Source organism: Tauraco erythrolophus, chromosome 19, assembly GCF_009769465.1.
Source record: "Tauraco erythrolophus isolate bTauEry1 chromosome 19, bTauEry1.pri, whole genome shotgun sequence".
Taxonomy (NCBI): domain Eukaryota; kingdom Metazoa; phylum Chordata; class Aves; order Musophagiformes; family Musophagidae; genus Tauraco; species Tauraco erythrolophus.
In genome coordinates, this window is record NC_141483.1 from 6,389,590 (window position 1) to 6,410,602 (window position 21,013).

The 21,013-nt window shown below is 40.8% G+C and overlaps 1 protein-coding gene across 3 annotated transcripts in view; it reads left to right on the forward strand.

The window, feature by feature from the left end:
- The window catches only part of PI4KA (phosphatidylinositol 4-kinase alpha), a 61,632-nt gene extending 41,864 nt beyond the window's left edge, over positions 1 to 19,768 (forward strand). For all 3 annotated transcript variants that reach the window (XM_086623658.1, XM_086623657.1, XM_086623659.1), the window contains 23 exons: positions 119 to 277; positions 524 to 675; positions 1,191 to 1,298; positions 2,016 to 2,143; positions 2,221 to 2,340; positions 2,999 to 3,078; positions 3,220 to 3,413; positions 4,154 to 4,244; positions 5,029 to 5,196; positions 5,750 to 5,803; positions 7,059 to 7,179; positions 7,484 to 7,613; positions 10,189 to 10,259; positions 11,082 to 11,154; positions 11,267 to 11,337; positions 11,936 to 12,045; positions 12,653 to 12,757; positions 13,217 to 13,342; positions 13,667 to 13,787; positions 14,473 to 14,632; positions 15,883 to 15,972; positions 16,534 to 16,617; positions 19,064 to 19,768. In XM_086623658.1, coding sequence (XP_086479784.1) covers positions 119 to 277; positions 524 to 675; positions 1,191 to 1,298; positions 2,016 to 2,143; positions 2,221 to 2,340; positions 2,999 to 3,078; positions 3,220 to 3,413; positions 4,154 to 4,244; positions 5,029 to 5,196; positions 5,750 to 5,803; positions 7,059 to 7,179; positions 7,484 to 7,613; positions 10,189 to 10,259; positions 11,082 to 11,154; positions 11,267 to 11,337; positions 11,936 to 12,045; positions 12,653 to 12,757; positions 13,217 to 13,342; positions 13,667 to 13,787; positions 14,473 to 14,632; positions 15,883 to 15,972; positions 16,534 to 16,617; positions 19,064 to 19,115 — 2,568 coding nt within the window. In that variant the 3' untranslated portion in view covers positions 19,116 to 19,768. The remainder of the gene's footprint in view (positions 1 to 118; positions 278 to 523; positions 676 to 1,190; positions 1,299 to 2,015; positions 2,144 to 2,220; positions 2,341 to 2,998; positions 3,079 to 3,219; positions 3,414 to 4,153; positions 4,245 to 5,028; positions 5,197 to 5,749; positions 5,804 to 7,058; positions 7,180 to 7,483; positions 7,614 to 10,188; positions 10,260 to 11,081; positions 11,155 to 11,266; positions 11,338 to 11,935; positions 12,046 to 12,652; positions 12,758 to 13,216; positions 13,343 to 13,666; positions 13,788 to 14,472; positions 14,633 to 15,882; positions 15,973 to 16,533; positions 16,618 to 19,063) is intronic.
- Positions 19,769 to 21,013: the final 1,245 nt, after the last annotated feature.

Genomic DNA, 21,013 nt, shown 5'->3' on the forward strand with positions numbered 1-21,013 from the left:
ATTGCAGTGAATTTTAATTGATGTGTTAGATTCTTGTGTGCACTGTGGAGAAAGATTGTGCTTTCCATATAAGAAGATGCTCTTGAAACAAGGGACACTGTTATCTTCCATTTTGCAGTTCATGCGGGAAATGGCAGGAGCCTGGCAAATGACAGTGGAGCAGAAAGTTGGCCTGTTTTCTGCTGAGCAGAAAGAAGCAGATCCATTAGCAGCCTCGGAAGAGAGCCAGCCGAGGCCTTGTCCACCAGAAGTTACCCCACATTACATCTGGATAGAGGTGTGTATTTCTTCTGGAATGTCTCACCTGTGGAGGTGTTAGTGATGCTGTCGTTAAGCTACTCTGCACTACTTGTTCTTGTGATTTGGGAAAGGACTGGAGTTGTGGTGGTCAGTCTGCCTCAAAGCCAGGAGCCACACTCTTTTTAGATGAGCATAATAATTGAGGGAGAGAAAGGGGAAAAGACTGGGAGATTTTTGAGATGAAAAAAGGTCAAAGGAGCCATGGCATGTCTGTCTTTCTCAGTTTTTGGTGCAGAGATTTGAAATAGCCAAGTACTGCAGTTCTGACCAAATAGAGATCTTCTCCAGCCTGCTCCAGCGGTCTCTTTCATTGAACATTGGAGGGGCGAAAGGCAGTTTGAATCGGCATGTGGCAGCAATTGGACCCCGATTTAAGTGAGTAGTTTTGGGTTTTGCCTTGGTGGAAGAAATAAGGTTATAGGGAGGTGGGAGAAAAGAACTAAACACTAAATGTATAACTTGTCCTTGGCTTCAAGTGTGAAAATTCCTTTGCAAGCCTGCAGTGATGGAGAGTCGAAGCTCTGTTTCAAAGCAGAAGTAGCTAACTTCAGCTTGAAAGTCATTTTTTGGTGCTTCGGAAAACTTTATGGGATAATTTCATATAGTGAGTTGCCCACATCGTGGATGTTGTCAGTGTATCAGCTGGAGATAATTTTGCTCCATCAATTGTTTCCACTTTTTGTGACTTGAAAGCTTTCACTTCCTGTGGTTCAGTGGTCATAGCTTTAGGAACATACTGGTGATAATGTGAACAGTTTGCCAAAGATTTCTGAAACAGACAGCTTTCAGTTAATTGAGTGGAGTTACAGCTGTAGCTGTGGTTTGTATGGTGTTACATTGGTCACCGTTTTGGCAATGCCAAGATTTTCATTCTCTGTTTTGCTTATTAGGTTGCTGACTCTGGGGTTGTCTTTGCTGCATGCCGATGTAGTTCCAAATGCAACTATTCGAAACGTTTTGAGAGAAAAGATTTATTCAACTGCCTTTGATTATTTCAGGTACCTTTTTGTTTGCAACTACTCACTGAAAGTGTGTGTGTGATTTCCTGAACCTTCCGTAATACTTCAGAGTAGCAGCTTTCTCTTCTAGTGATTTAACTTCTTCCTTTCCTTTTTTAACCCATTTTAACAGAAACTTCTGTTTTCCTTGTGCTTTTGTGTAGTTTACAAACCATCTCAAAGAGATTTAGATATAAGTTCCAGTTTTTATGTGTGTTTTATAAAGTATTTTCTTCAGGAATGTTTCTCTTCTTTTCCTTTTTTCCCTATTTTGGAGTTTATTCCGTGCTCAAAACTGTATCTAAATTTATAAGAGTTAAAGAATTGCTGTTACAAAGTGTGTGGTTAAAATATAGTTTCACTGTTTTGAAAATACTCCCACACTGAATCTGATGATTTCAACATTTGACATGGACACAACAAAAAATAATATAATTGATAGGAATGTCTGAATGTGAGGAGATCAATCAGTCATAATATTAAATTTCAAATGAATCTAGATGCTGACAGGCTGCTGCCTTAATTTTCAGTTACGGTAGTAAGTTTGTACTCTGCAGTCAGACATCATAAAGCCATGAGGATAAAAGGTAGTGATGTGTAGCCTCATCCTTGTAGATTCCGGTCAGAATAAGAAATATGACTTGATTAGATTTGTGTGCGTTTGTTTTTTTTCTCCTAATACATTCAACTTCACATTATTTGTGTAATTTTTTCAAGTTGTCCCTCAAAGTTCCCTACACAAGGGGAAAAGAGACTTCGTGAGGATATCAGCATATTGATCAAGTTTTGGACAGCGATGTTCTCAGACAAGAAATACCTGACTGCCAGCCAGCTTGTGCCACCTGGTGAGTTCCTTTATGTAATGTTTCAGAAGTCTGTTGTTTCTTTGATTGGATTCTACCTCAGATCTGTGCTCTGTTAGATAATCAAGACACCAGGAGCAACCTGGATATCAACGTTGGATCTCGGCAACAGGCTACACAAGGATGGATAAATACTTACCCTTTGTCCAGTGGCATGTCAACCATATCTAAAAAATCAGGTATCTTTTTGATTGTAACCAGATAATTGCAGCAATTTTACAGGATATTTTATATGCAGGTGTTACCTGAAGTCAATATTTATCTTTAACATTGGACTCATGTTCTTCTGACAGGGTGTTTAATTACCAGTGCCAAACTCTGGGGAGGGGGCAGAAAAAGTCTCTCTGGTAGCAAGCAGCAAAGTTTTGAAATTACCTGGGATTTTTGATAGAACGTTCTATGCTGTAGCGCAGAAGAAATAAGACTAGAGGTCAAGATGTATTGAAATCCTGTAAGGAGATTCCTTACTTTGTGCAAACATGCCCCTTGTGCTTTTTTGGGGCAGCAGAGTGACATTAGATTGTGGGCTGTGTTTTTGTACAGTTGTGAACTGTGTGCTCTTTCTTTTTAGTAGGCCATCGTGTTTCTAAAGTGAATGCAATACTGCCTAAATTGATGTCCCTGTGGCCTGTTGTATGGTTGGCCCATATATTCAGAGAAAACTGTACGATGAGTAGCTGCAGCGCTGACTTTCTGAAGTCACTCTGATCCAAATTTACAAGTGTCCTGTGTTTATTCAGTTCTTAAGTGTTAATGTCGTGAGGTGTGGACAATTTGAAAGCACCATTTACCATACTGAACAAAAGCCACTGAGAACTTTTTTATCATTTTCTCAAGGAATGTCTAAGAAGACTAACAGAGGTACGCAGCTACACAAGTACTACATGAAGCGAAGAACATTACTGCTGTCATTGCTGGTGGGTCATCAGAAGAATGGGGAAACTGCGTGAATTTCTAAGACTCTGTTGTTGTTGCGGGATACATAAACTAAGTATGAAATTGGGAGTGTTTTTTTCTTCTTCCAGAAACCCTTTTTTTTTTTTTTTCATTTCCCTCAGGCTACTGAGATTGAACGCTTAATCACATGGTACAATCCACTGTCTTCCCCTGAGCTAGAGTTGGATCAAACTGGAGAGAGCAGTGTAGCAAACTGGAGGTCTAAGTATATCAGTCTTAGTGAGAAGCAATGGAAGGATAATGTAAATCTGGCTTGGAGCATTTCTCCTCATCTTGCTGTGCAGCTGCCTACCAGGTGAGATATTTCAAAAGAAGGAACTTACGTAATTCCTCCTGCCTTAGAAGTTGAGTGAGCTTACCCTGTAAGTACTGATGGCACTTGCTCCTCATTATAGCACCCTTATATAGTTTTGCAGCTGGTTGAGACCTTTGAAATGAAAAGGACTGGATCACTTAATATACTCATTTGGCTCAGGCTCTAATGGAGTCCAGCTTCCTTTCCTGCCACTCGTTCATCACTAAAGTTAGGTGGTGTTTTGTTCAGAAGAAATCATGTTTGGTTTTCAATAGCCTTTAACCTATTAGCAGGCATAGCATTTAAACAGTGCTAAAAGTATCCCTGAATGAAGTCTTCTAGCTGTATGTTGGCTTGCACTTTAATAGGTATTATAGGAGAATTAGCATAGTTGGCTCTGGAAGGGAAAGGAAATTCTTTCCCCCTTACAACAGTGATAGTTTTTGCCAAGTAGAGTTCTGCACACTGGTTTCTGTAGAATCCCAGACAGTATATGTCAGCCAAAAATCCAATAGTGGGCTAAAATACTAGTGGTTTATACAAAAGCATTGGCTGAGGACCAGTTGTTCCTGAATCCTCTTTTGACAGCATATTGGTCCCTCAGTGTGCATTATTTCATAGTTGGACTATTTGTTTATTAAACATATACTTTTCTGCCTTTTGCTGTCCTTGTCTTCACATAAATAGAAGAGGCTGTCAAAATTTTCTGATAATGTTATTGTATTCCTGGTTATACTTAGATTTAAGAACACTGAAGCTATTGGAACAGAAGTGACCCGTCTGGTTCGGTTGGATCCAGGAGCTGTTAGTGATGTTCCAGAAGCAATAAAGGTACTTGTGAATATTTATACTGTTACAGGGCCCTACTATGCCCATTTCATTTAGATATATTGGCAAATAGAGTCTTAACACAGCATATGTTCTAGGAGAGAATGACTGAACAGCTGTGGAAATAGGGTGCAGAGGCAAGAATCACAGTAGTAAGACTAGGTTAGCTAATGGTACATCTTACACCTGGGTATATTCTCACCATAAACAAAATGTCTCAATACTCACCACTTGCAGTACAGCCACTGTTTCTGTTTCTTTTGCAAAATATGTAAAAAGACCACTGGACTGAGTCATGGTGAGTGCTGCTGCTGACATTATTTCAAGCTTAACCCGTTCTGTGTGTCAAGAGGCCAAGCCTCTTGAAGTGGAGGAGACTCATGCTGGTGCATGTGAAGCACTCTAGTTATGTGAGAGAGTCTTGTCAGAACAGCGTTCTGTACATCACCTGTAAAATAGATGACAGGAAAACTGAGCCTTCTTTGGCTCTTACAAAAGGACTTACCATTCTTCTTTCTCCCTCTGCTAGAACTCCGTATTGTACTTTTAATAACGTGACTTCACTAACTTCATCTGGTGATCTGGGAGGTGAGGCAATTCCAATAGTTAGGTTTCCATGGAAAAAAAAATACTTTAGATAAAATAGCTGCGATTTTGTAAAATAAAATGTACCATGTTTCCCTTCCTCTGCTCTAGGAAGCTAGATTATAGCATTACTGGCTGATGTGTACTACCTAGACATTGTTGGGTGCTATAAACTCCTAACGTGTCTGACCTGCTTTTTCAGTACCTGGTTACCTGGCACACAATTGATGCTGACGCACCTGAGCTCAGCCATGTTCTGTGTTGGGCACCAACAGATCCACCAACTGGCCTTTCCTATTTTTCAAGCATGTATCCACCTCATCCTCTAACAGCTCAGTATGGGGTTAAAGTCCTGCGATCTTTCCCTCCGGTAAGATGAGTTCCAAGAGAGTCTTAACACTCCAGGTAAAGTTATGGCCGTGGTCTTTGTGGTCACAGGCTTCATTTTCAATACCATGGAGAGACATGTATGCTAAATGGGAACACTGCATTGCAGAATGTGAATAGATTGGGATGAAAAGTTGCAGTTGATTGTCCCACGTAATACTGACTTGTGTGCTTGCAGCTTTTTTTGTCGTAAAACACAGTAAGCTGAATTCTTCAGACTGCTCTTCTCAAATTATTCCTTTCAAATCTTCTCTGTGGAAAGATGTTTCTTCTAAAGCACCAGAAGGCTGGATTTTTAATGCTTGTCAGACTTGTATTAGCACTGTAAAAAAACATTATTAATGATATTTTTGAAGGGAGTAACTGAACAGAAAAATACTTTGATTTGAGGAGGTGGCATACATATAGTTTAAAATAAAGAGGCAGTGGTGTTTTGTTCATCACCTAACTGAAGGGAGCGTTTCTCTGTGCGTGTGACCTGAGTTCTGACTGCTAAAACAATAACAATAAAACCCCTGCCATCTTTTCTCTTTCAGGATGCCATTTTATTCTACATTCCACAGATTGTGCAGGCACTTCGATATGACAAGGTGAGGATATGAAACAGCTGCATATGAACAAAAGAGATTTTTAAAGCAGCTTTTAGACTTAGCCTTTGTCTGATTCGAAGTTTTAAGCTTAAACTAATGCTGCTTATTATTGTCCTGTATCTAATACATAGAAGAAAAAATACTGTCTATAGAGGCTGGCTTGCTTTGGATACACCTCTTTTATGAACAGGTAAACTTGAGAAAGCAGAGGCTATGTAGCTTATCTGTCAGGAAAGAGATTTTGTTACAGGAAATCCCAGATGAAGACTGTGTCTGAATAAAGCTTTTGAAAGTCTGCATGAGACAAGCTAGTAATGAAATTAAATCACTCTCCTTAATAATTTTGCTGCAGAGTTAACCAGAGAAGACATCTAGGGTTGTCTTGTGCTCCATCATGTATATGAAATTGGATCTTAGCTTCATCTTGCAGAAGCCAGAAGTAAAGCTTGATGGTCAAGTTCAGAGTTCATTAGTGTGAGATCATTGTTAATCTGCCCACAGGTATTTGAACTCTGGTCAGTGCATTATTTTCAGGTGAAGACATCCCCAGCCGGTAGTGTAGGTGACTGTATGTAGTTATTCTTTGAAAACTTTGTATGGACAAGTATCTTCTGCAATACAGAGCATCAACATCAGACGTCTTGTCTGTTAGTATTGGTCAAACATAGAAACATCTACAGACTACAGAAGTAGTTGCAAGTAGAGCAAAGGGAATGCAGGTTCTGGAAGGAGTAGGGTTTCTGTCTACGATTCAACTTCTTTTGTAAGTTCATTCTTCCTTTCTAGAATTTCTGTGGAACTGTGCCAGCACATGCAGTTCTTGCCACCAAAATGTGCGGTCCATATGACACGCTCTAGATTTCTGGTATTACAGGAGCATTTAGTGATGCCAAGCAAGACCAATGTCCCTATTGCACTGTGCTTTGTACGCATGCTAGAAGATGCCCTAAGCTCAAAGAGATTTGAAATGTAAGTAGAATAGATGGAAAACGGTACAGAAGTGGGAAGAAGTTTGTTTAGAGTAACAGAACAGGTCAGTAATAAAGCTGAAAACAGTTTAGGTCGATTCACTACCTGTTAAAATATGCTGTCATCCTTCAAAGGCCTTTTCAGCAAGGTGAATGAGAGTGCAGAGGTCTTCTTTCCATCCATTAAATATTTTTGGAGTTTGAAGAATAGCTCTTAGAAGCAGTAATATAGAGTCTGCTAGAGCTGTAACGATCTTTGATCCTGACTGGACTGGATGTGGTTGCAGATGGGTTACGTTAGAGAATACATCCTCTGGGCAGCTGCCAAATCCCAGCTCTTGGCTCACCAGTTCATCTGGAACATGAAAACTAATATCTACCTAGACGAAGAAGGACACCAAAAAGATCGTGAGTGCTTTAAAATATAATCTAGCTTGACTCCTTTCCTTGTCTCAGTTCAGACTGTATCTCCTTCCTGCTTCTCTCCTGGCAGGAGGAATCCCTTTAGCTAGGAACTTCTCTTTCATTTGTAGAGGTAGGGCCCGTTCTGTAGAAGTGTTCTACCTGAGAGAGTGTGTCAAAAGAGATGTGGCAATGTTTTGCATCAGTACCTTTTTTTGAATATTATCCAAAGGTGGTTATTTCCATCCCCTGTATCGTTTAGCATTCCGAAATAAGCTTCTGACACAGATGATTCCTTTCTGACATGCAGCTGACATTGGGGAACTTCTGGAGCAGCTAGTAGAGGAGATAACTGGCTCATTGTCTGGCCCAGCCAAGGAGTTCTACCAACGGGAATTTGATTTCTTTAATAAAATCACCAATGTTTCAGCCATTATCAAGTAAGTATTGTATTTCAGAAATTTTGCTCTTTTGAGGCTCACTGTTATGTTATTTACCAAAGTCCTGATTTAAGAGGCTAAGTTGCTTTTAGGTGTATTGGGACAGTGTTTTCAGGAAAAAATAATTAATTACTTACATGATAAGAAATGGATTTTTTTCTTTTATATAACTTAAAAGCTGTAGTATGATGCAAAGGTGCATTTTATTTTGACTTTTAGGGATTACTCATATCTGACCTGATTTCAGTACTTGTGCTTTGAGCTAGCAGTCTGTCTGAAACAGGTATAAACTTTTTACTTGGGAAGCAGATGATTCTAAACTTGAACTTTAGTTTTTAATCTGTTTTTATCAAATATGTTGTGGTTGGTAATAGTGGAATGAGGCTCCATAGAAAAATGCAGATATAGGAATGGAATTGGTAAAACAATCAGTGCTCTTGTCCTAGTTGAAATCCCATCAGTCTAGTTGTCACCTACATCATTAACTTGGCTTTTTGGATATGCTGCCAATGTTCTCCTGAACAGTAAGAGCAGCTTATTGTCCAGGGAAAACAGTAATTCTCTGTTTAGATCTACCGGATTGAGTGCCATTTTTTTGGCATATTTTAACTTGTTATCAACATTTCATGTGGAGTTTAAAAACAAACCAACCAAAACAAACCATCACAAAACCAAAAAACCTTAAGAATAGGTAAATTATTTACTTTCTGCCAAAACTCCATGAAATTGTCTGTTCTTCTTCTCAAAGAGATTTCATGTGCAGTGTAATACAAAGACGATTGTTCTTTTTGCTTATGATGTAAATTGTTTTCCTTCATTCCTAAACTGTGGTTATGGAGAAGGATTTGATGTCATAAACGTTGGATTGTTGATCTCTTGAAACTGAAAGTCCTGCTTATAGAGAGATTCTCGCTGTTGACTGTAAAGGCTGCAGTAAGATCAGTAATTTAACTTTTACAAAGCTTGCCAGTGGATGGCAGCAGCTCAGCACACAAGCTCGAAGTCTTTAAGTGTGGTTTTATTGCATATTTTTACAGCATTCTCTGGTGTATGAAAGTATTTGAAAGTTATATAAAATGTGCTTCCTGGAACATACCTCCTTTAAAATGAAGCTTTGCAAACCACCAGTGTAAGGGCATCAGGCTAAAGGGCACTTACATCACAGGCAACAATCCAATATTGGGTGCCTTCTGTGTGCATGTTAAGATGTTTTCGCCCAGTAGGATGAGTTAAAAAGGGGAGTTAGAATCTGAATGTCTTGATATTTAGAATGAAATCAATCCACTGTTTGTTAGTATGAAGTCATAATTAAGCAACTGATAATAATTGTGCTTTGCAAGCATTGCATTTTGCACCCCAGCCTTAAAATGAATCTATTTTTTGTGCATCTCGTATAATGATAGAATGGTTTGGATTGGAAGGGACCTTAAAGATCATCTAGTTCCAACCTCCTTACCTTGGGCAGGGACACCTTCCCCTAGATCAGGTCACTCAAAGCCTCATCCAACCTGGCCTTGAACACTTCCAGGGATGGGGCATCCACAGCTTCTCTGGGCAACCTTTTCTAGTGCTTCACCACCCTCTGAGTGAAGAATTTCTTCCTTAGATCTTATCTAAATCTCCCCTCTTTCAGTTTAAAGCCATTGCCCCTTGTGCTATGACTACACGCCCCTGTGAAGGGCCCCTCTCCAGCTTTCTTGTAGTCCCTTTAGGTACTGGAAGATCTCCCCGCAGCCTTCTCTTCTCCAGGCTGAACAGCCCCAAATCTCTCAGCCGGTCTTCATAGCAGAGGTGCTTCAGCCCTCTGATCTCCAGTGTAAAGACAACATAGAGGAGATGCTGTTTGCTTTGTAGATGGCCTAAATGAATAAATGTATCCTCTGTGATGATTTCAGTATCTTAAGCGTTACGTTGCTGCTTCAATAACCTGTACTGCTTAAAACTAGAGCATAAGTAATACCTGTCAGTTGCATGCTGCTACACCAGGTGAGCATGCAGTTGTGTGACTGACTTCAGTAGATGGCCAACACAAGTGCCTGTGCAAATTGGGTAACTGTACGTACTAATTGTTAACCATGTAACAAATTATCCAGTTGACACCTGCGGTTGTGCTAAGTATGTGAACAAATTATGCGTGTAATTGCAGAGGCATTTTGCTGGATTGTCCTTTTCCAGTTAGCAATGTTCTTATTCTAGAATAAGTTCCACAAGGGAAAATTATGTTTGTATAACTAGCAATGCTTACAAAGGTATAATTATACTCAAATTTCTGTGTAAGGAAGAGCCTTCATATATTTCGTTCACATCTCTTATGCTGCTTGGGTTTGTCAACAACCTATATGTCAAATCCATGTTAAATCTCCAAAGGAAAGACTATAACCTTCATTAAGATAGAAAATACTCTGGTGAAGTATCGAGCCTGTAAGTTCTCTAGAAGTGGTGCAATAAGAGATCTTTGTCATTACAGGAAGAAACATTTTTAGTGAAGCTTGTATAAGTTTGAAACAAATTTGAGGCTAGTACCTAGAGTAATATATCATATGGAGAAAAATAAAATAAAATTTTATCTTTCTAGGCCATTCCCTAAGGGAGATGAAAGAAAAAAGGCTTGTTTGAGTGCTCTATCTGAGGTGAAAGTGCAGCCTGGTAAGAAGTGATTTAATCCTATAATAATATAGTGGACTTTTGCATTCAACATGAGTACTGTATTTTCTGCAAGCAAATCTTGAAATTTCTGCAAGTGGCAGCTCTCAGTTTTGGTGTTGGTGGCCGTTCTCTGTTACAGTTGGATTGTTCCTCTCTTGAGACAATTCAAATATTTTTACCCACCTGATAATTTCTATATTTGCTATATCTATATGTTGCATCAAAACTTGCCCAAGAGCAAGTTAGATAACACACATCATGGATGAAAGTAGAAATACATATCTGAAGTGGGAAGATAAATAAGCTTTTTTTCTTTGGACCACCATCTTTTTTCAAAAAGATGAAGTGCTTTTGAGAAGCTATGTTATCTCAAGAATGAAGCATGTCCAGTTCCTTTCATTCTCCTTTTTCTTCCATCAGGCATTCCCTTGAAACACCATTGTCTGAAGGTCCTTACAAATCTTGAACATATGTTTTCCCAGTCTGAATCCTCTCTTTAAAATGGAGTTTGATGAAAACTTTTCCTGATCTCTCTCTAGCAGGTCTCAATTCTCCAACCACGTGTTGTTTGCTAAGGGCCCTCCGTAGTGCACTGGGACGTAGTGCCGCATCTTATTGGGGACTGTTGTAAGAGAAGTCCTGTCTGTACGTTTCTGTGGTACAGATTCTGCAGTATTAGTTCAGAACTGTATTCTATCTCTAACATTTTATTTAATTCAAAACTATGTACTGAAGTTACAGACGTTAACATCAGCTGTTCTCCAGCTCACGTTGTCACACTAGCCAGTAGATTTGTTCTCAGCTGTTTGCTCCATTTTGCAGGCTGTTACTTGCCCAGCAATCCTGAAGCTATTGTTCTGGACATTGATTACAAATCAGGAACTCCTATGCAGAGGTACCATGTTCTTGTTATATTCTACCATTAAGTTAATTCATGATATTTAGGTGTTTTTCTAGAATTTCTCGTTTGGCTAACTTGCACTCATTGTCCTCTTTGTTTTTATTAGTGCAGCAAAAGCGCCCTACCTGGCCAAATTTAAAGTGAAACGGTGTGGAGTTAGTGAGCTTGAAAAAGAAGGTTAGTAACTGCATCTTAATCATTGACACCGGTAATTAAGAGTCAGCAATTCCTTTAAAATTGCCTGGTTTTGGTGACCTGTACTGCTCCAGTAAAATTATTTCCATGTTGAACTTCATTTGCAATGGTTCGGCTAAGAAATGAAACTGGGTTATAGAAAGAGAGAATAAAATTCTGAAAACTTAAATCCATTTTTTTCAGGTTTTTTAAGTCCCAGGAAGCAAGCCGCATTAAGTATCTTCAAGAAATTTTAACTGTTACTTTAGACTAACATGTAAACAGATTGCCTTTCCCTGTTTTTCAGACTGTAGCAAACTCCAAGTTTTGGCAGTTTTTTCTCCTAATTAATTTTGTGGGACGCTCTAGCTGACTAGCTTAATGCAATTCAGGCATTTATCAGATAAATCACGATCGCTATTATGATTTTCCAGGTCCAGTAGGCAAAGGGAACTATCTTACGGTATCTGCGTTGCAAGGCAGAAATCTCTGTAGTGTACCTGCAGTGAAATGTTGTGGGTTTGAGTGCAGAGGGCTTGTTGTGATAGAAAGTTACTAATTAAAGTCTGTTTCTGGGTTTTGCCTTGTGCTCTTCTTGCAGGTCTGCGTTGTCGTTCTGACTCCATAGATGAAAGTGCAGAAGAAGGGGTGGACAGTAAGAAAATCTGTTGGCAGGCAGCTATCTTTAAAGTGGGCGATGACTGCAGACAGGTACAAAGCTCTCGGGCTTTGCAGTTATACAAGACTGATTTGTAGGTGACAATATATAAGAAGAAAATAATTTTAGTATAGAAATACTTTTCTTTGGAATTTTGAGAATCTCCACTAGTTATGGACTGAGGGAGAGATCTGTGTTGTACCTCTACAGAAATTCTGGTTTGGAAACACAGGCCATTTTTTCAAGACAGTTCACCATGACTTAAAGTTCTTTTTCAGAGTTTATTTTTCAGTTGAACTGTTGGTAACATAGCAGTAGTTTCTGAGATGACATCTTGTACATTGATTGTCTTTGATTAAAAGGGAATGCTAGCTATTATCCTTGGAGTTACTAGTAGCCGTCTTATCAAAGAGAGATGGCAAAATTTGTTCTTCGTAGGTCAGCAGTTAAATCTTCAGTATTGCTTGCTACCCACTTAAGTAGCATTTATCTTTTCCCTTTTTGATCTCTCCCAGAGCCACAGTGCATGCACAAGCACACATCTGCAGACCTGCTGGGGTAACTTAATGTTCACTTCAGAGTTCTTCAGAGCATTTTTGTAATCTGACTTACAATTTGTAACCCCTGTAATGCCTGTGCAATCTTTTTCTTGTATAACAGGACATGTTAGCTTTACAAATCATCGATCTCTTCAAGAACATATTTCAGCTGGTAGGCCTGGATCTTTTTGTGTTTCCATACAGAGTGGTGGCCACGGCTCCTGGGGTAAGTGGGCAATTAACCGTACTAGAAAATAGTTCCTAATTAAAAAATACTTTCTTGTCCAGCACATAATTATTCCATACTGCAAGGAAATACTGCCCACATCACTTTTGCCGAATATTTGGAGTACCAGTGACAAAAAAGAGTCTTTCCTTTCCTGCTTCCTGCTTTTCTAAAGCTTTTGGCTCTGAAATTTTGCTGCCTGTGGTTATTAACATTTGTTGTTTGATTTTTTGGGACTACATTGTGCGAGTCAGTGGAAAGTCACAGAGCTTGTCTTATGTTGCACAAAAATCCTAAAAAATTGGATATACTTTTTTTCTGAATAAACTAAAAATTCTGTATTCAGTGATCTATAGGCTTCCTCACATTTCCCAGGGGACCTGTATGACTGCCAAGAGCCATGAACAAAATGTATGTTGGGAGCGTGCTTTACAGCCCTCTTCTCTTCTTCCCCTTCAGTGCGGTGTTATTGAATGCATTCCTGACTGCACGTCCCGTGACCAGCTGGGCAGGCAGACAGACTTTGGGATGTATGATTACTTTACAAGGCAATACGGAGATGAGTCTACCCTTGCATTCCAGAAGGTAAAATATCGATTGGCAAGCACAGCAAAATCTCAACTGAGAAACATTCTAGCTAGAAGAAATAATGACCAAGAATTGGATAATGACTACCATAATGCTGTATCTGGTTTCTGATGTTGATAATCCATTTTTGGCTATGAGAGAGTTAGCTAAAGAAGTTATTGCAGCTGTAGATGTATGGAGAATATCATTGAACATTGCTTCAAACTAATCATGAATGGAAAAAAATGAAAAAAACTTTGTTCAGCTGTCTCTGCTTCTAGGATGGAGAGTTATTAAATTCTCGATGTTCTTCTGGTTTGTTTTAACTTCTCGTTTGTACAGGCCCGCTATAATTTCATCCGCAGTATGGCTGCATATAGCCTTCTTCTGTTTCTGCTCCAGATTAAAGACAGGCATAATGGCAACATCATGCTGGACAAAAAGGGACACATCATTCATATTGGTCAGTCATATCCACATTCAAATTTCAGTAGTTACCTTTTTCTCTGCTCTAAAGTATTGCTCATGGAAGACAGTAAGCTGTTTCCCTTTCGAGATCAATCTATATACTGATTTCACAGTTTGTAATTATAGATGAGATTTTTTTTCCTGCCTGTTCAGTATTGTTTGTATATTTCTGTTGGCTGCTTCTGTGTAAATTTAGCTTTGCTAAATTTTACGAGCTTCAGGAAAGAATATACACACATATGTATGGATTATGCGTGTATACGTACTTATGCATGCATACATATATGTGCATGTCTGTATATTTATGTATTAAGTATATAAATATACCTTTGGGTTCCTTTCATCATTGTATGAGTATGAATCAAATTTGACAAGTAAATTTATATAATTATGTGAGGCTGTAACCTCTGCTTTAGCTTTGCTTTTCTGGAACTGCACAGATGTTTCAGCAAGGAGTTTTTATTTGATGCCATCGTTCTTAAGTCTAGTCTAATGTCATGGTGATGATTCTTTTGCTGGTGTTCTTACACATCACCAAAGCTTTTTTCCAGTTGGAGTTGAAGTGTTGGTAGAAAAAGTGATTAGTAAGATGTGAAATCCACCTCTCCTTTCTTCTGTAAGCTTTGACAGCACACAGTTAATCAACAAAGTTTATGAGGCACCTTATTTTTTGTGCACAGATTTTGGATTCATGTTTGAAAGCTCACCTGGTGGAAATCTGGGCTGGGAGCCTGACATTAAGCTGACTGATGAGATGGTGATGATAATGGGAGGAAAAATGGAGGCAACTCCGTTCAAATGGTTTATGGAGATGTGTGTCAGAGGCTATCTGGCAGTCAGGTAAGGTGTTCTTAACTGCTCAAAAGTGGAAGTGCTTGCATGCCTAAAACCAGATAAGAAGATAAATAATAATAAACATTTATCTATAAGGGGCCTGAGCCTGTCAGACTGTTCTGGTACATCTTGCAGACTTTGAAACAACTTAATCCTGCAATTTTACAGCCTAACTTTGTGGGTTTTTTTTCTATTCTTCTGTTATATTTGAAAATTTTATATGTTATACTCAATTTAGAAATGCGTTGTTACACACATTCCCTCACACGATTTAGTATGCTGTTAAAACCTTGCAGTAAGAAACCACAGGAGAATGAAAACCCTTCTTATTTTCCTAAATAGGACAATCACATGAATCACCGTTTTGCCTAGAGTTAATTAGGTAGGAGATGTGAAAAAGTGCTACAATTTTCTGTTATAAAGTATGCAGGGGTTTTGGTAGTTCAGCTCTTCAGCTGTGATTGGCAGCCAGTCACTGTGATGATTTGCAGCTTTACTTTGTGCCCTACTGAGCAAACAGGGTTTGCTTTAACACATGGGAGCACTAATAAATCTATATGAAGAGAATGTTGCATGTGGGTAGGAGGAGGACAGTACAGTATAGTCTAGATAAAAGCTTATTCTATCATGAGTATAAAGTATTATTGATGTTATCTTACAGAATCAGAGTTTCTTCAGCTAGTAGCCCCAGAAGGGGCTGTCTTGGAGTCAAGACCAATTTGGTTCTTTGAGGGGGAGCAGTCTGGAGAAAGTTTTGTGTCAAGGCAAAAATGTCACCCAAGTAGTAGAGCAATAGCTTGGTAGGTAATAAATGGCTTAAGTGGGAGGAGGGGAAGGAGAAGGGAAGCTGGGCTGATGTAGCAAAGAATTATATGGAATAATTAAGAATTAGAAGATAATCTTTTACTGTGGTATTGCTGGTTTCAACCTTTTGTACTGTTCTGATGCACTGATTCACCTTTCTGATGCCAAAGAAATGTTGTTTACTAAAGCATTGCTTTGTATAATCCTCCTTGAGACTGTTCATCTTGCAGTATTCTGACTATCTGGTATTCCAACATAAAGGAGTGAAATTTAAAGTGACAGATTGCAAGCAATGGTGTGATTCCACCAGCAAATGTAAGAGGATTATATGTGTTGATTTAATTACAGAAAAAGGTGTGATCCAGCTCATTGAACTGCTCAGCTTGTCTGCTTTACCTCCTAAGGCTGCAGAAGTTTGAGTGCTGTAACCTGTTTGTCCTCTTTTTCTCTAGGCCTTACATGGATGCTGTAGTCTCACTGGTTACGTTAATGTTGGATACAGGGCTGCCCTGTTTCCGAGGGCAGACAATCAAGCTGTTGAAGTAAGTCAGCATACGTATGAACTGGAAGATGTTTGTATGTTCTTCACAGAATGTATACTGTCACAACTTGTGCAGTGAGTATAGGTGTCATGCTACTCAAATTAAATGCCTTAATGTTGTAAAAATGGTAGAATATCTCAGAAAGTAGGAATTCCAGAGGCCTTTTCATAGAATTAAGTTCAAGCTGTTCAAGGACTGTGCAAGATTATCTTTAAATTCTTAGGACTAGCAAAATAGGGAAAGATGTGCTTTAATTGAAAGGTAATGTGTTGCAGAGTCTGATGTCCTCTGAAATAGTGTTGGACTCTGAAGACCAGAGTCCAACTCTGTTCCTAGAGTTACCACTAGACTAATGAAAAGTCCACAGCCTCTGTCTCCACTATAAGACTACTGGCAAGTGCTTATTAAAACATTACATAATTTGTACAAGGTAGTCGCACAAGAAGTAGGTACTTGAAGGAAGTGAAATCAACACTAAGCTTGGGCAAAGGCAGATTTGTATCACGCTCAAAGGAAACCTCGCTAACTGTACTCTTGCTTTTTGTGATTTTCTGCGTATAGACACAGGTTCAGCCCCAACATGACTGAACGGGAGGCTGCAACTTTCATCATCAAGATCATCCAGAATTGTTTCCTCAGCAACAGGTTTGGCATCTATGCATGTCTTGTACTTATGGCTAAAGGAAGGTCATCAAGCTTTGACCACAGCTAAAAAGTCGAGTTTTGTCAGTCAGATACCAAACATTTTTGAGTTGTTGATAATGCAGGATAGCAGCTTTGCTTCTGAACATGCTGCATCTCCTGCCTTTTACACTGGGAAGGAAGGCCTAAGCCCAGGCTGGTCAAATAGCAAGGCTGGCTAGGCTAAAGATTTTCTGTCAGAGTGAATCTTTGGCCCAAGTTAAGTATTTTGTCTCCTATGTTAGCGCATGACCAACGGTACTATGAGGGTTATATGTCTAATTGTGATATCCCCTTTCATATGGGGTAGAGTCACCTCTACAAATAAAGAGATAAATAGTAAAGAATGATATTGAATGGCAACAGGAACAGCATGCCTTCTAGTCAGAATGAAGAGAGATTGATCTTGAAGCTTGTTCCCTTTTATTTTGTAAGAAGGTTTCTTAAAAAACAGTATACATGGTCCATTGGCCTGAGTCAGAAAGAAGCTGAAAGAGGACTACAGTGACTTTTAAAAATCTTTTTTATAATTGCTTGTAGGCGTTAAGTTGCCTGAATATCCTCCTGAAATTCAGAGCTGCTGTTCTGTGCAAAAGTGTGTTTGACTCTTTTCTAGAAATGAGTTCTAATGTTTCTACTAATTTTTTCTTCATGACTTGATACTACATTAACATATTAATCATTTTGCTAGACCGTATGTTACTTATTGTATGATATTGGCTAGGGAAAGTGCCTCAAGTAGAGAACACTGGCAGTGTGGTTTTTGAATGTATTTGTAGTTGGACTGTGTTTATTCATCATCTACTATTCAGTATACTGAATGGAATAATCAGTCCTATCAGATAACTAGCAATTTAAAAATCAACTGAATCACTAGCTAGCCTATCGACTGTAGGTTTTCTTCCTTCAAGTAGACAAATAGTTTGGTATCTTGTGCAAAAGGAAGGAAAGGAAAGGACATGAATGTTATTCAACTAATGAATGTTAGTTCAACAAGGCCAAGTGCAAGATCCTGCAGATGGGTTGAGGCAATCCCACGCATGGATACAGGCTGGGTGGAGAATGGATGGAGAGCCGCTCTGAGGAGAAGGACTTTGGGGATGTTGGTTGATGAGAAGCTCAAATGAGCCGGCAATGTGCGCTTGCAGCCCATAAATCCAACCGTATCCTGGGCTACATCCAAAGCAGCGTGGCCAGCAGGTCGAGGGAGGTGATTCTCCCCCTCTACTCTGCTCTCGTGAGACCCCACCTGGAATACTGTGTTCAGCTCTGGAGTCCCCAACATCAGAAGGACATGGAGCTGCTGGAGCGAGTCCAGAGGAAGGGTGTCAAAGATGATGTGAGGGCTGGAGCACCTCTGCTATGAGGACAGGCTGAGAGAGTTGGGGCTGTTCAGCCTGGAGAAGAGGAGGCTCCAGGGAGACCTTGTAGCAGCCTTCCAGTACCTAAAGGGGCTACAAGAAAGCTGGAGAGGGACTTTTTGCAAGGGTGTGTAGCGATAGGACAAGGGGGAATGGCTTTAAACTGAAAGGGGAGATTTAGATTAGATGTAAGGAAGAAATTCTTTACTCTGAGGGTGATGAGGCGTGTTTTATTATTATTATGGGTAATACAGACTTTGTGCGATATATTGGAGACTCTAATTTCCATGTGGGCTCAGCTTGAGGCCAGTGAGGCTCACTGGGTCAGATACAGCCCTGCTAGAACTGAATTGGATTTTCTAGTGCCCACTGGTGCATCTGCTCAGACCTTAGATTAATATTGGTGGTTACAAAGGCAGCCCCACTGCTGTGCGAGTGCCCAGAGCCAGCTTAGTTCTGACAAGCTTGAGCTTCTCTGCCTGGGACATGGTCAGTCTGTGACCTGACTAAGCTCTGCCCATGGATAGTTGAAGGCTTAGGTTGGTTTGTTCAGTCACTAATCAGAGATGCTGCTATTAATGCTGTTATTTCCCCTGCACTTTTATCTTCATTATTAGCATTCTCTTTAATTAAGACTACTTTTATTTCCACATAATCCTGTCCTCATGCAGCCCTGATGATCTTGTTTTTTTCATTACACATTTTCTTCTCCTGAAACAAACTGCCAATGCAATGTTGAGGTCCTTCTGGCTAATCCGAACACAGGATCCAAGCTGCTTGTTACTGTTGCCACACTGAGAAGCATGGAAATACTGTTTGTTTGGGGTTTTTTTTACCTAGTTTAAACAAGAGCAGGATGTTGCCTGCTCTTCATAACAGTAACTGCGCCTTCACAATGCCTTCAAAGCATGTAGTGCTAGCTTTGATTAGCAGCTAATTTCCTTCTCCCATGTTGTGTTTCGGTGGGATCTTGATGTTTGTTCCTGTGACAATGGGTGCCGTGTTTTTTTAAACTTTCACTTACCTCTGGCTTTGCTTTTCTTTTCTAGGAGCAGGACATACGACATGATCCAGTACTACCAGAATGACATCCCGTACTGAGAGATACTAGAGATTCACTGCTGAAGTGAAGCATGCAACCCTGTGCCCTCGCTCCAAACTTGTAATAAATAGGAGATGGTCGATCACACCTTGCTATCTTCCATCTTTTGTGTATGTGTGTACATGTGGGTACATGTTTCCTCGATGTTGCAACAATCAATCTTATTCATTCCTTTCTCTTTACCAGGTTAATATATATTTCTACTTTTCCCTGGATTTTTGGAGTTGGACTGCAATCACAATAAAAATTGTACCATGATTATGAATGTGTGAAAGAGGTGGAGCTTGTGGAGTTTGGTAATTTTTCATGCAATGCAAGGATTTTATAATACCCTTAAAAAGTTAAAAAAAAAACCCCAACCTTTCCTGCACAATCCCACAAATTGCCATGGAATGGAAGGGTATGGATTTCTCTTTGGAAGCAGAATTGGTAACTTGTCTGATTTTACTGTAGAAAAAGCCTGATAATCATCCAAGGTGGTGATGTCTGTGTAGCTGTGTTCATACTTTGCACTGTACATGGTCCCTGCTACGTGGTCAGTAATTCATATGTACATTAAGAATGTATTTTTTCCTTTTGTGTGGTTTAAGAAAAGAGACTCTACTGAAGATATATTTAATCTATAAAATATAATAAAAGACCTTAGACTTTGTGTCTGTCGCAAGTCTTTTGCCGTGCGCTGAGTTTTAGCTTACTCACTTCATCATTCTGCACCTTTCTGTACTCTTCATTGTATTGTGACCTTTTTTTCTCATGGAGAAATCAGATTTCTTCTTCAGCTGCTTCTTCATCTTAAATGACACTTTTTTATTCACAAAAGAAACGTTTTGTGCAAGACACGTGTACTGAGGAGCTGAAACACCGGACCGTGGTAAAGCTCCTCCTGTGCTTATGCCGAGCGCTGCCCTGGGCTGGCTGAGAGTCCAGCGCCGGGCCACGAAGATGATGAAGGGAGTGGAGCATCTCCCTTGTGAGGAAAGGCTGAGGGAGCTGGGTCTCTTCAGCTTGGAGAGGAGGAGACTGAGGGGGGACCTCATTAATGTTTATAAATATGTAAAGGGTGACTGCCCTGAGGATGGAGCCAGGCTCTTCTCAGTGGCGTCCAATGACAGGACATGGGGAAATGGATATAAGCTGGAACATAGGAGGTTCCGCTTAAACATGAGGAAGAACTTCTTCCCGGTAAGGGTAACAGAACACTGGAACAGGCTGCCCAGAGAGGTTGTGGAGTCTCCTTCTCTGGAGATGTTCAAAACCCACCTGGACTGATCTGATCCAGGTGGTCCTGCTCCGGCAGGAGGATTGGACTCAATGATCCTTTGAGGTCCCTTCCAATCCCTGACATTCTGGGATTCTGTGATCTCCTTGCTCCTTCTCCATGCCCGTCATCCCAGAGCGCGCTCCTGAGCGGGCACAGACGCAGCTCTGGGGGCCCTTCCCGGGTGTCCGGCGCTGCCCGCCCCGGGACGGGGCGCGCGGGCGGCGGGGCCCCGCGGCGCGGTGCTGCCTCGCGGCGTCCGCGCGCCCGGGCAGGGCTGCGCGAGCTGCGGCCGGCGCGGCGATCGGCAGCACCTGGGGGCCCGCGCGGGGCGGGCACGCGCCCCGAGGAGCCTCGGCGCTGAGGAGAAGCCGCGCGCCGAGGGGCTGCAGCCCGAGGGGAGCCCAGCCCCGCCGCGCTAAAGCGCCGGTCCAGCCCCGCGAAGATGGCGCGACCCGAGGAAGCCCCAGCCTGGAGGAGCGCTGAACGCCCGCGGGGCGGAGGGGCGGTGGTGGAGACCCGGCCCTGGGGCGGGGCCGCGCCGGGAGGTGAGTCCAGCCCTGAGGAGGCTGCGCGCCGGGCGGGTGGGCGTGTGGCGGGGAGCGCCCGGGCCCGCGGGCAGGTGGTTGCGGTTCGCAC